Source organism: Hemitrygon akajei, chromosome 4, assembly GCF_048418815.1.
Source record: "Hemitrygon akajei chromosome 4, sHemAka1.3, whole genome shotgun sequence".
Taxonomy (NCBI): domain Eukaryota; kingdom Metazoa; phylum Chordata; class Chondrichthyes; order Myliobatiformes; family Dasyatidae; genus Hemitrygon; species Hemitrygon akajei.
The window spans coordinates 1,977,094-1,991,921 of record NC_133127.1 but is presented as its reverse complement, the minus strand read 5'-3'; the positions used below and the strand labels follow the sequence as shown (position 1 = coordinate 1,991,921).

The following is a 14,828-nucleotide window of genomic DNA, read 5'->3' as shown; positions in this document are numbered from 1 at the left end:
ATATAGCCTCAAAACTCGGGGGAGTAGATTTAAGATGGAGATGAAGAGGAACTGCTTTTCCCAGAGAGTAGTGAATCTGTAGAATTCTCTGCCCAATGCAGTATTGGAGGCTACCTCAGTAAACATATTTAAGACAAGGTTGGATAGATTTTTGCATAGTAGGGGAATTAAGGATCATGGGGAAAAGGCAGGTAGGTAGAGATGGGGCCATGGCCAGATCAGCCATGATCTTATTGTATGGTGAAGCAGGCTTGACGGCCAGATGGCCTACTGCTGCTCCTATTTCTTATGTTCTTGACAGGCAGGAGCAAAGTAGTAGACATTAGAGCAAGGGTGCTTATTTAAATGCAAGGAGAATTAAGGATAAGAGAGATAAACTTAGAGCATGGAACAATGATGTGTCCATTACAGGGGCTTAGTTGAGAGAGAGAGATGTTTATTATTCCAGGAAATGATAGAGAAATAAGTTAAAAAGGGGAAGGAGCTGCAAAATGAATCAGGGACAAAATCACAGCTGCACTCAGAAGGGGACATAATGGAGGTCTCATCCACAATATGGGTTGAACTCAAAAATAGGAAGTGCAATCCTAACCATCCCTCCCCCTCAAAAGCTACTGGCACATTGATCACAGATATGCCAGCAGATTAGGGAAAGGTACAAAACAACAGTTCTTGTAGGTGGTAGTTTACTGTTCCTCAATTTAGATTGGGACCTCCTTAGCACAAGAGGATTAGTTGGGATTGGAATTTATGAGGTATGTCAAAGAGATTTCTTCATACTGTATGGGAATAGTCAAAGTAATGGAGGGGGCCATACTGGACCTGGTATTAGGGCATGACCTGGCCAGATGACTTAACATTTGAGTGGAAGAACATTTACGAAACTGTAATCATAATTCTATCTTAGATTGGGTGTTGTGTAATAACCCAGATCTTATTAGGAAATTTAATGTAAATGAATCCTTAGGAGGCAGTGATAACAATATGATTGTGATAATAATACTGCAATTTAAGAGGGAGAAGCATAAGTCAGATGTATCAGTATCACAATGAAATAGAAAGAATTACAGAGGCATGAGAGAGCAGCTTGTCCAGGTGGATTGGAGGAGGATACTGGCGGGGATGACGGCAGAGCAGAGATGACTGAAGTTTCTGGGAATAGTTCACAAGGTGCAGGATAGATATGTCCCACAGAGTTCTCAAATGGCAGGGGTAGACAACCACAGCTGACGAAGGAAGTTAAGGACTGCATAAAAGCCAAGGAAAGGGCAAATAAGGTAGCAAAAGTGAGTGGGAAGCCGGATGATTGGGAAGCTTTTAAAATCCAACAGAAGGTAACTAAAAAGCTATAAGAAGGAAAGAGGTGAACTATGGGGGCAATCTAGCCAATAGTATAAAGCAGGATACTAAAAGTTTTCTGAGTTATATAAAGAGTAAAAGGGAGGTGAGAGTTGATATTGGACCACTGGAAAATGATACTCGTAAGGTAGTACTGGGGGATGAAGAAACGGCTGATGAACTTAATAGGTACTTTACATCAATCTTCACTGTGGAAGACACTGGCAATGTGCCAGAGGTCCATGAGTGTCAGGGAACAGGAATGAGTGCCATTGCTATTACAAAGGAAAAAGTGCTAGGCAAACTGAAGGGTGGATAAGTCACCTGCACCAGATGGACTACATCCCAAAGTCCTGAGAGAGGTTGCTGAAGAGATAACAGATGCACTGGTCATGATCTTTCAAGAATCACTTGATTCTGGCATGGTCCTGGAGGACTGGAAAATTGTAAATGTGTCTCCACTCTTTAAGAAGGGAGGAAGACAAAAGAAAGAATTTATAAGCCAGTTAGCCTGACCTCAGTGGTTTGGAAAGTGTTGGAGTCTATTATTAAGGATGAGGTTTCAGGGTACTTGGAGACTAATGATAAAATAAGTCAAAATCAGTATGGTTTCTTGTTACGAACCCCGTAACTGGGTCACTTACCAGCAAAGATAGAGAGGTCCACTGAAGTCTGATGGTACTATTTTTAAAACGTTTTTATTTATAAAGGGGCACAAAAGTAAGGTTAATACAAACATTCAGATAATATACGTCGTCAATACTCAATCTAAAGCGCGGGTATAGTAATAATCAACAATAAGAAGTAGCTCTATCGTTTGTCTAGGAGTAAAACTATTGTCCGATGGAAATATCAAAGTCTCGGAAGTTCATACAGGCTTTTAGCCTTTCGGGGACCGCTGGGGTCTCACGTGTTGGAGAGAGAAAATAGACTTGCCAGCCTTTTGGACTCAACTCGTTGAATCGGGAACATGGGTTCCCCGTTGTCATTTCGAAGTCTTTTTCGGGGTTATCAGCCACTCGTTCCCCAAGCTAGGGGAACCGAATCACACATGGCTCCCGAACAGCTTCCCATCCTCACGGGAGCGATGAGCGATGGTCTCTCCTTCTGGTGCGTCGCTGGGGTACTGCCTCCTGCAGTCTCCTTTTTATCATGACTGGCAGATTTGTAAATGTCAATCAAGGTAGGGTGATACAATCCCCACCCCACATTGCCCGAGGTGTCCATGTCCCTGATAGCTGGCACGTACTATAGAGTTGCAATTCACACAGGTGTCTCTAAGAATAATGGTCAAATCCGTTGCATTGTCTCTCATTTCCTGGGTCCAAGACCCGAATTAATCGCGATCTTGCGATTCTCCGGAAGGAGGGGGCTGGTCCCGCACCCTTCGGCCCCTCAGAGCTGTGGTACATTCATAACATCTATAAATGTGAAATCTTGCCTGACAAATCTGTTGGAGTTCTTCGAGGAAGTAACAAGCAGGGTAGACAGAGGAGAGGCAGTGGATGTCATTTACTTGGATTTTCAGAAGGTGCTTGATATGGTGTCACAAATGACGAGTCAAGTCAAGTCACTTTTTATTGTCATTTTGACCATAACTGCTGGTACGGTACACAGTAAAAACGAGACGTTTTTCAGGACTATGGTGCTACATGAAACAGTACAAAAACTACACTGAACTACGTAAAAACAACACACACAAAAAACTACACTAGACTACAGACCCACCCAGGACTGCATAAAGTGCACAAAACAGTGCAGGCATTACAATAAATAATAAGACAATAGGCACAGTAGAGGGCAGTAAGTTGGTATCAGTCCAGGCTCTGGGTATTGAGGAGTCTGATGACCTGGGGGAACAAACTGTTACATAGTCTGGTCGTAAGATCCCAAATGCTTCGGTGCCTTTTCCCAGATGGCAGGAGGGAGAGGAGTTTGTATGAGGGGTGCGTGGGGTCCTTCATAATGCTGTTTGCTTTGCAGATGCAGCGTGTAGTGTAAATGTCTGTAATAGCAGGAAGAGAGACCCTGATGATCTTCTTAGCTGACCTCACTATCCGCTGCAGGGTCTTGCGATCCGAGATGGTGCAATTTCCAAACCAGGCAGTGATGCAGCTGCTCAGGATGCTCTCAATACAACCCCTGTAGAATGTGATGAGGATGGGGGGTGGGAGATGGACTTTACTCAGCCTTCGCAGAAAGTAGAGATGTTGCTGGGCTTTCTTTGCTATGGAGCTGGTGTTGAGGGACCAGGTGAGATTCTCTGCCAGGTGAACACCAAGAAATTTGGTGCTCTTAACGATCTCTACTGAGGAGCTGTCGATGTTCAATGGGGAGTGGTCGCTCCGTGCCCTCCTGAAGTCAACAACCATGTCTTTTGATTTGTTCACATTCAGAGACAGGTTGAAATGAGGCTGCTTAACAAGATAAAATCCTGTGGCGTAACAGGAAAGGTACTGGCATGGATCAAGGAATGGCTGACAGGCAGGAGGCAGTGAGTCGGAATAAAGGGGGCCTTTTGTGGGTGGTTGTCAGTGACTAGTGGTGTTCTTCGGGTCAGTATTGGGACCGCTACTTTTCATATTGTTTGTCAATGATTTAGATAATGGAATTGATGGCTTTGTGGCAAAGTTTGTAGATGATATGAAGATAGGTGGAGGGGAGAGATAGTGCTGAGGAAGCAATATGATTGCTGCAGAACTTTGACAAGTTGGAAAAAATGACAAAAAAGTAGCAGAGTTAATACAGTGTTGGGAAATATACAATGTTGCATTTTGTTGTTAGTGCAGACTATTTTCTAAATGGAGAGAAGGTTCAAATATCGGAGCTGCATGCAAAACTCCCAGAAGGTTAATTTATAGAGTGAATCTGTGGTAAAGAAGGCAAATGCAATGTTAACCATATGACAATTACAGCATGGAAACAGGCCATCTCGGCCCTTCTAGTCCGTGCCGACGCTTACACTCACCTAGTCCCACTGGCCCGCACTCAGCCCATAACCCTCCATTCCTTTCCTGTCCATATACCTATCCAATTTTACTTGAAATGACAATACCGAACCTGCCTCTACCACTTCTACTGGAAGCTCATTGCACACAGCTACCACTCTCTGAGTAAAGAAATTTCCCCTCGTGTTACCCTTAAACTTTTGCCCCCTAATTCTCAAATCATGTCCTCTTGTTTGAATCTCCCCTACTCTCAATGGAAAAAGCCTATCCACGTCAACTCAATCTATCCCCCTCATTGTTTTAAATAACGATTGAACCTTCCTAACTTACCTTCCATGCGGAACCTTGTCAAAGGCCTGACTGAAGTCCATATAGACAACATCGACTGCTTTACCCTCGTCAACTTTCCTCGTAACCTCTTCAGTAAGATTTGTCAAACATGACCTTCCACACACAAATCCATGCTGACTTTTCCTAATCAGACCCTGTCTATCCAGATAATTATATATACCATCTCTAAGAATACTTTCCATTAATTTACCCACCACTGACGTCAAACTGACAGGCCTATAATTGCTAGGTTTACTCTTAGAACCTTTTTAAACAATAGAACCACATGAGCAATATGCCAATCCTCTGGCACCATCCCCATTTCTAATGACATTTGAAATATTTCTGTCAGAGCCCCTGTTATTTCTACACCAACTTTCCTCAGTCCTAGGGAATATTCTGTCAGGACCTGGAGATTTATCCACTTTTATATTCCTTAAAAGTGCTAGTACTTCCTCCTCTTTAATTGTCATAGTTTCTATGACTTCCCTACTTGTTTCCCTTACCTTACACAATTTAATATCCTTCTCCTTAGTGAATACTGAAGAAAAGAAATTGTTCAAAATCTCCCCCATCTTTTTCGGCTCCACACATAGCTGTCCACTCTGATTCTCTAAGGGACCAATTTTATCCCTCACTATCCTTTTGCTATTAATATAACTGTAGAAACCCTTCAGATTTATTTTCACCTTACTTGCCAAAGCAACCTCGTATCTTCTTTTAGCTTTTCTAATTTCTTTCTTAAGATTCTTTTTACATTCTTTATATTCCTCAAGCACCTCATTTACTCCATGCTGCCTCTATTTATTGTAGATCTCCCTCTTTTTCTGAACCAAGTTTCCAATATCCCTTGAAAACCATGGCTCTCTCAAACTTTTAACTTTTCCTTTCAACCTAACAGGAACATAAAGATTCTGTACCCTCAAAATGTCACCTTTAAATGACCTCCATTTCTCTATTACATCCTTCCCATAAAACAAATTATCCCAATCCACTCCTTCTAAATCCTTTTGCATCTTCTCAAAGTTAGCCTTTCTCCAATCAAAAATCTCAACGGTGGGTCCAGTCCTATCCCTCTCCATAATTATATTGAAACTAATGGTATTGTGATCACTGGACCCGAAGTGCTCCCGTCCGTCCATCACAATCTCCCACAATCACAACCCTGTGCTTACTACAAATATCTGCTATCTCCTTACAAATTTGCTCCTCCAATTCTCGCTCCCAATTAGGTGGTCTATAATACACCCCTATAAGTGTTACTACACCTTTCCCATTCCTCAATTCCACCCAAATAGTCTCCCTAGATGAGCCCTCTAATCTATCCTGCCAGAGTACCGCTGTAATATTTTCTCTGACAAGCAATGCAACACCTCCTCCTCTTGCCCCTCTGTTTCTATCACACCTGAAGCAATGAAATCCAGGAATATTTAGTTGCCAATCACACCCCTCCTGCAACCATGTTTCACTAATAGCTACAACATCATAATTCCAGGTATCAATCCACGCTTTAAGCTCATCCACCTGTCTTACAATGCTCCTAGCGTTAAAATAGATGCAATTAAGATACTCTCCACCTCTTCCTCTCTGTTTATTCCGAACGATGCGATCAACTTTATTATCTTTTTCTTCCTTCTCCCCTACATCTTCGGTCTGAGCGCTCCCCTTCTCTATCACCTACCTATCCTCCCTCACACACTGTCTACTAGCTTTCTCTATTTGTGAACTAACCTCCTCTCCAAATTGATTCCCACCCCCCCAACCATTCTAGTTTAAAGTCTCTCCAGTAGCCTTAGCAAATCTCCCTGCCAGGATATTGGTCCCCCTATGATTTAAGTGCAACCTGTCCTTTTTGTACAGGTCACACCTGCCCCAAAAGAGGCCCCAATGATCCAGAAACTTGAATCCCTGCCCCCTGCTCCAATCCCTCAGCCATGCTTTTATCCTCCACCTCATTCCATTCCTACTCTCACTGTCACTTGGCACAGGCAGTAATCCCGAGATTACTACCTTTGTGGTCCTTCTTCTCAACTGCCTTCCTAACTCCCTATATTCTCCTTTCAGGACCTCTTCCTTTTTCCTACCTATGTCATTGGTGCCTATATGTATAATGACCTCTGGCTCCTCACCCTCCCACTTCAGGATATATTCGACACGATCAGAAACAGCCCGAACCCTGGCACCAGGGAGGCAAGCTACCATCCGGGTCTCCTGACTGCATCCACAGAATCACCTATCTGACCCCCTAACTATCGAGTCCCCTATCACTACTGCCTTCCTCTTCCTTTCCCTACCCTTCTGAGCTACAGGATCAGACACTGTGCAAGAGGCACAGCCACTGTTGCTTCCCCCAGGTAGGCTGTCGTCATCCCCCAACAGTACTCAAACAGGAGTACTTACTGTCAAGGGGTACAGCCACTGGAGTACTCTCTGGTACCATCCCCTTCCCCATCCTAACCGCGACCCAACTGTCTGCCTCCCGTGGTCCCGGTGTGACCACCTGCCTGTAACTCCTATCTATCAACTCCTCACTCTCCCTGACCAGACGTTGGCATTCATTTCAAGGGGAATAGAAATTAAATAGAGTATTGTCAATAGTTTTGGGCCCCATATCTCAGAAAGGATGTGTTGTCATTGGAGAGAGTGCAGAACAGGTTCACAAGGATGATTCCGGGAATGAAGGAGTTAACATGTGAGGAGCTTTTGGTAGCTTTGTGCTTGTACTCATTGGAATTTAGAAGAATGTGGGTGGGGGGTGGATCTCATTGAAACTTACTGAACATTGTAAGGACCAGTTAGGGTGAATGTGGAGAGGATGTTTCTTACGGTGGGGAGTATCCAGAACTGGAGGTAAAGAGGAATTTTTTAGCCAGAGAGTAGTGAATCTGTGGAATGCTCTACCACAGACTGGAGGCCAAGTCTGTGAGTATAATTAAGGGGAAGTTAATCATTTCCTGATCAGTCAGGGCATCAATGGATGTGGCGGGAAAGCAGGTTTATGGGGTTGAGTGAGATCTGGGAACAGTCATGATGGAATGGTGGAGTGGGCTTGATGGTCTGAGTACCCTTACTCTGCTCCTATGTCTTATGGTCTAAGATGTGAGTGAGGCCACATTTGGAAAATTGTCTTTAGTTTTGGTCACACTGCTGTAAAACAGGTGCCATTAGGCTGAAAAGAGTGCAGAGAAGTACTGCAAGAATGTTGTTGGGACTCCAGGGACTGGGTTATGGAAAAATATGCAACTGGTTGGGACTTTATTCATTGATGCAAAGGAAAATAAGTGATCTTATAGAGGTCAGTCTCTATAGAGAGGGTGTTTCCTATGGTAGAGGAGTCTTGGACCAGATGACACAGCCTCAGAATAGACATCCATTTAGAACAGAGATGCGGAGGAATTTCTTTAGCCAGAAGGCAGTGAATCTGAGGAATTTGTTGCCACAGGTGGCAGTAGAGGCCAAGTCATAGGATATATTTAAGGCAGAGGTTGATAGATTCTTGATTGCTCAGGGCATGAAGAGACACAGAAAGAAGGCAGGAGAATGGGGCCGAAAGGAAAATTGTATCAGCCATGATGAAATAGCGGAGCAGACTCAATGGGCCAAATGGCCTAAGTCTGCTCCTTTATCTATGGTCTTAGATATAAAATCATGAGGGACACAGATAGAGTGAATGTGTAGTCTTTTTCCTAGGTTTGAGGAATAAAGTACTAGAAGGCATAGTTTTAGGGTTAGAAAATCCTCTGGAGAGGATTCTTAAGGACAGAATTTAAATCCTCCTCTTACTTGCCCCTCAAACAGGATCCCACTAAGGAGCATCAGGCCATTATCTCCCACACCAACACAGACCTTATTAGCTCTGGAGATCACCCATCCACTGCCACCAACCTCATAGTTCCCACACCCCGCAGCTCCTGTTTCTATCCTCCCTAAGATACACAAACCCGCTTGTCCAGGTAGACCCATTGTTTAAGCTTATCCCTGCCCTACTGAACTCATGTATTGACATAGCTCAACTTTGTCTTATCTTCCCCCCCACCCTCCCAGTTCAGTCCCTTCATACCTACATCCAGGACACTTCACATGCTCTGGATCTGTTCAATTATTTCAAGTTCCTTGGCCCCCATCATCTTTTCACTATGGATATACAGTCCCTATCCACTTCCATCCCCCACCAGGAAGAACATAAGAACATAAGAGATAGGAGCAGGAGTAGGCCAATCGGCCCCTCAAGCCTGCTCCGCCATTCAACAAGATCATGGCTGATCCAATCTTAACTCTAGTTTTCACCGAATCCCACAAGGCAACAGTGCCAACCAACAGGGCACCATGCCGCCCATTTTATTTTATCATTCATCCCGCCCAAACCCATGTGATCACCCGGGGGAAAAAAAACCGAGTTGCCAATTGAGGAGAAAAAATCTGGAAAATTCCTCTCCGACCCATCCAGGCTATCAAAAACTGGTCCAGGAGATCACATGGCTGATCTAAACCTAGCCTCATGTCCACTTACCTGCTCGCTCACCGTATCCCCTAATGCCATTTTTATCCAGGAAAATGTCTATCTCCGTTTTGAATTTATTGAGTGTAGTAGCTTCCACAGCTCTCTGGGGCAGTAAATTCCACAGCCGCACTACCCTCTGAGTGAAGAAATTTCTCCGCATCTCAGTCCTGGAACGGCATCCCCTTATTTTAAGATTATGCCCCCTAGTCCTAGTTTCACCCATCATTGGGAACATTCTCCCCGCATCCACCCGATCAAGCCCCTTCACAATCTTATATGTTTCAATAAGATCGCCTCTCATTCTTCGGAACTCCAATGAGTAGAGTCCCAATCCACTCAACCTCTCATCATACATCAACCCACCCATCCCTGGAATTAACCTAGTGAACCTTCTCTGCACTGCCTCAAGAGCCAGTATGTCCTTTCTTAAATATGGACACCAGAACTGCACGCAGTACTCCAGGTGTGGTCTCACCAATACCCAGTACAACTGCAGTAAGACCTCCCTGTTCTTATACTCCATCCCCCTAGCAATAAAAGCCAGCATTCCATTGGCCTTCTTGACCACCTGCTGCACACAAGGCCTCAAAGTTCTCTGTTTCTTTCAGGACTCCAGACCCAACCAGTTCCCCTCCACCACCACTCTCCTCCATCTAGCGGAACTTGTCCTCACCCTTAATACTTTCTCCTTTGTCTCCTCCCACTTTCCTCAAACAAAAGATATAGCTATGGGCACTCACATAGGTCTCAGCTTTGTCTGCCTTTTTGTTGACTACGTGGAACAGTCTTTGGTGTCTGTCCTCCACTTTTCCTACACTACATTGACGACTGCATTGGTGCTGCTACCTGCACCCATGCAGAGCTTGTTGACTTCACCAACTTTGCTTCCAACTTCTACCCTGCCTTCAAATTTACTGGTCCATTTTTGACACCTTCCTCCCCTTCCTCGATCTCACTGTCTCTAACTCTGGAGACAGCTAATCTACTGATGTCTATTATAAACACACAGACTCTCATAGCTATCTGATCTATACCTCTTCCCACCCAGTTACTTGTAAAAACACCATCCCCTTTTCTCAATTCCTTCATCTCGCCTCTTCCACTCTCAGGATGAGGCTTTTCATTCTAGAACAAAGGGGATGTCCTCCTTTTTCAAAGAAAGGAGCTTTCCTTCCTCCACCATCAATGCTGCATTCAACCATTTCACGCACATCTGCTTTTACCCCAATTGTCCCGCCATTCTTCTGAGGATAGGGTTCCTCTTGTCCTCATTTACCAGTCCACCACCCTCCGCACCCAGCACATAATTCTCCGGAACTTCCACCATCTCCAACAGGATCCCACAACCAAACACATCTATCCCTCCCCCCCCCCACCATTTCTGCTTTCTGCAGGGATCGCTCCATACATGACTCACTTGTCCATTCATCCCTTCCCAATGATCTCCTTCCTGACATTTACCCTTGAAAGTGGAACAAGTGCTACACCTGTCCCACTCTTTCTCCCTCACTACCATTCAGGACCCCCAACAGCCCTTCCAGTTGAGGCAATACTTCACCTGTGAGTCTGCTAGGGGTATATACTGTGTCTGGAGTTCCTGATGTAGATTGGGAGACCATTTTGCTGAGCACCTACGCTCTGTACACCAGAAGAAGCAGCCTCTCCCAGTGGCCACCCATTTTAATTCCACTTCCCATTCCGGTAATGCCCCCCACCCCTTCACCATTCCCCATCACCTTCTCCCTCCCTCCTTGCCTGCTCATCACCTCCTTCTGGTGCTTCTCCCCACTTTTCTTTCTTCCATGGCCTTCTGATCTCTTCTATCCAACTCCCCCTTCTTCAGCCCTGTATTTCTTTAACCAATCAACTTCCGAGATCTTTACTTCATCCCTCCCCCTCAAGGTTTCACCTAGCACTTTATGTTTCTCCCTTCCCTCCCCCACCTTTCAAATCTACTCATCAGCTTTTTTCTCTAGTCTTGCTGAAGGGTCTCGGCCCAAAAGGTTGACTGTACTTTTTTTCATAGATGCTACCTGGCCTGCTGAGTTTCTTCAGCATTTTGTGTGTGACGCTCGGATTTCCAGCATCTGAAGGTTTTCCCTTGTTTGAGATTAAAATTGTTTTTTTTTATCATTGACACATGTCATGAGATTTGTTGTTCTGTGGCAGTGGTAAAGTTCAAGCCATTAAAAAAATTGCTATAAGATAAAATAAAAGAGGAATAGTGAGGTAGTATTCATGAGCTTCCTGTAGAAGTAGTAGAGGCCAGTTCAGTTGTGTCATTTAAGGTAAAATTGGATAGGTATATGGACAGGAAAGGAGTGGAGGGTTATGGGCTGAGTGCGGGTAGGTGGGACTAGGTGAGATTAAGAGTTCGGCACGGACTAGGAGGGCCGGAATGGCCTGTTTCCGTGCTGTGATTGTTATATGGTTATATGGTTCCCCTGTGCTTCACTGTGTTGGTAATAATGAGAAGAAGGCATGTTCCGGATGGTGAGTGTCCTTATGATGGACGTGTAACACACTGTGAGGTTTCATTGCTAATGTAATGGTTTCTCTGTAGCAATATTTGGGTTATGACTAGAGATGACGGGGCTTTGGATTGAGGGGCTATCCAATGAGAGGGATGTTGTTTTTTCTTGTGGGACTGGGAAAAGGGGTTTTGTGGTCTTTTGCCGGAGAGAGATGAGAAAAGACGCAGATGGAGAGAGTTGGTAGACCGCCGAACAGAGTGGACTTGGAGTGAGGATCCGAGGGTCGGCTTCGCTCGGAGTAGGTCGACAGGAAACCAGTGGACTGAACAGTGAGCTCCAATGTTGTGCATTAGACTGTTTCATGAGAATGGGCTCTTTTCTTTGTTTTATTTCTTTACTAAATATATAGTCAAATTAAGAATTATAAAGCTCAATCATTTAATCGCATATTGTGTACTGTTTGTAATTTCATGGTACTGATTTGTAACGGGGGTCACATCACACAGCATCCACCCAAACAAGATTTCTTAAGTTTGGCTGGGCTGAGGGCTGTCTTCCCCTAGATTAAGCCACTAGCCAAACCGAGAGTTACAGATGCTACCTTGAGGCACTGTCTTTTGAAGATGGGTGATGGAGCTGACTTAGTCTACAACCCTGTTGACAAAGTTGATTGATGAAGGTAGATGTATGGATTTATACCACGTGGACTTCGGTAAGGTGGTTGATAAGGTCCCTCGTAGGAGGCATGTTCAGAAGATTTAAGATGTATGAAATCCATGGTTATTTGGCCATTTGGATTCGGAATCGACTTGCCCATAGAAGGTAATGGTTGATGAAACTGACTATGGTTGGAGGTCTGTGACCAGTGGTGGTCTTTAGGCATCTCTGTAATGGGTCTTCACTGTTTGTGATATCAGACTCTGGGAATGATGCTTGTGAACTATCACTGGTAAGCACTTAATCACATGATCAACCAATCTCACTTCTACACAGTTTAAAATAATTGTCTGCTTTCTTTATTACCACACCAAAGAATACTGGGCATGCTTTTGAATTAAGTAGATTTGGACAGTGTCTGTCAAGAAACATGACAACTCTACTGTACCAAATGATAAATCTGGACCAAATGTCATGTAAGTGAAATCCTACAACATGTACATTTATAAATTACCACAGGAAAATGTTGATGTGATTTTCATAGCTAACCTATTTTATTATAGAGCTCTACTCCAGAGAACCTAGTGATATCGCTGCTATTTTATGTCGCTAGTGATGGACAGGGAGTTCTACAGCCACACATTGAGGAGAAGAGGAGGTTAGTGGCTGTGTCTGGGTCATCAGAGGATTTGGGAAAATTCACAATTACTTTCCTGACACCAACTGATCTTAAATCCAGGAACTCCAAATATGCCAGGTGAGATTGTCCCTCATTGTCAATAAAACTGAAATGCCCATTTCTCTAAACAGGGCAGAATAAGCTGTTATGTCATTCTGGGTGTATATATGCATATGTATGGGATTGCACATATTTACATATTTTGAAGCTACTTTCCTTCCTTGCATTTAGGTTTTATAATGAGGTCAATTTGTGTTGAGATATATTTTTATGAAAATTTATTTATAAATATTTTAACTTCCTCAGTATTGACTGGGGCTTTCTTAATACCAGGAGCACAGAAGAGTGACGGATGACCTCATAGAAGTTTATAAAATCATGAGGGGTATGGATGAGGTGATCTCTTATAATCATGATCTGCTTCCTGCACCCATGCTGAGTTCGTCAATTTCAATTTTGCCTCCAACTTCCATCCTGCCCTCAAATTTACTTGATAAACATCTTCCCTTCCCCCACCTGGTCTCAGCTATCACCTGCCAGCTTGTACCATTTCCCTCCCTCCCCCCACCACTTTTATCTGGTTTCTGCCCCCTTTCTTTCAAACCTGGTGAAAGATCTCAGCCCAAAGCATCAACTGTTTATTCCCCTCCATAGATGCTCCTTGACTTGCTGAATTCCTCCAGCATGTGTTGCTCAGTCATAGTCATTTTTCCAAGATTGTGGAGCCCAAAACTAGGGGGCAGTGATACAAGATAAGAGGGGAGATATTTAAAAGCCATCTGGCAGGTTATGTGTTTACACAGAGGCTAGCAACTACCTGTATTAAGCTTCCAGAGGAAGTAGTCGAGGCAGGTACAATTGCAAAATATGAGAGGGTTTGTAGGATTATGAGCTGGATGCAGGCAACTGGGACTAGCTGGGAGGATACTGTGGTCAATATGTACAGTTGGGACATAAGACTCTATTTCCATCTTGCATCACTCTAAGACTCTGATTAATTCCAATAAGTGTAAGGTCTTGAACTTTGTAAAGTCAAACCAGGATAAAGTAAAAGGTCAGGCCCTGCGGAGGCACCTAGGAGTACAATTATATGGTTCCCTAAAAGTGGTGTCACAGGTAGACAGGGCATTTGCCATTCTCACCTTCATCAGCTGGGACTCATTCCATGGAATGTAGGGAAGGGAATGGGTGATCGTAATAAGTTGTACAACATTGTGCCCCAGGGAATCTTTTTTTTCTGCCCCAGGAAATCAAAACATAGTGAGCTTAAGGTGAGAGGAGAAAGGTTTAAGAGGGACCTGTAAGTTACTCTCTGTGTTCTTAGTGCATAGTATACTTAAATTGGCTACGGGGCAGTGTTCTGTACTGTGTGTGAGATGTGGGAAGTCTGGGAGACCTTCTGTCTCCCAGATAAACACATCTGCACCAAGTGCACCAAGCTGCAGCTTCTGAAGGAACACTTTAAGAAACTGGAGCTGCAGCTCGATGACCTGCGATGCATATGGGAGAATGAGGAGGTGATAGAGGCTACAGGGAGGTAGTTACCCTTGGGTTGTAGAAGAAGGGTAACTGGGTGACTGGAGAAGGTGGGGAAATGCACATCCAGAGCAGAGTACACCTGTGGCAGTTCCCTCAATAATAAGTATATAACTTTAGATACTATTGAGGGGGATGACCTACCGGAGGGGAAACACATCGACCAGGTCTCAGGCACCGAGTCTGCGGCTGTGACTCAGAAGAGCAGAGAGCTGAAGGGGGCTGCAGTGTTGATGGGAGATTCCACAGTCAAAGGAACAGAGACAAGATTCTATGGGCGTGATAGAGAAACCTGAATGGAATGTTGCCAAGACCAGGGTTGTCTTGAATTAATTTTCAAGAGTGAGGGTGACCAGCCAGAAGTC

The 14,828-nt window shown here is 44.2% G+C and overlaps 1 protein-coding gene across 2 annotated transcripts in view; it reads left to right on the top strand.

Moving 5' to 3' along the window:
• mogs (mannosyl-oligosaccharide glucosidase) overlaps positions 1-14,828 on the top strand; it is a 68,746-nt gene that overhangs the window by 30,021 nt on the left and 23,897 nt on the right. For both annotated transcript variants that reach the window (XM_073041989.1, XM_073041990.1), the window contains exon 4: positions 12,812-13,005. In XM_073041989.1, coding sequence (XP_072898090.1) covers positions 12,812-13,005 — 194 coding nt within the window. The remainder of the gene's footprint in view (positions 1-12,811; positions 13,006-14,828) is intronic.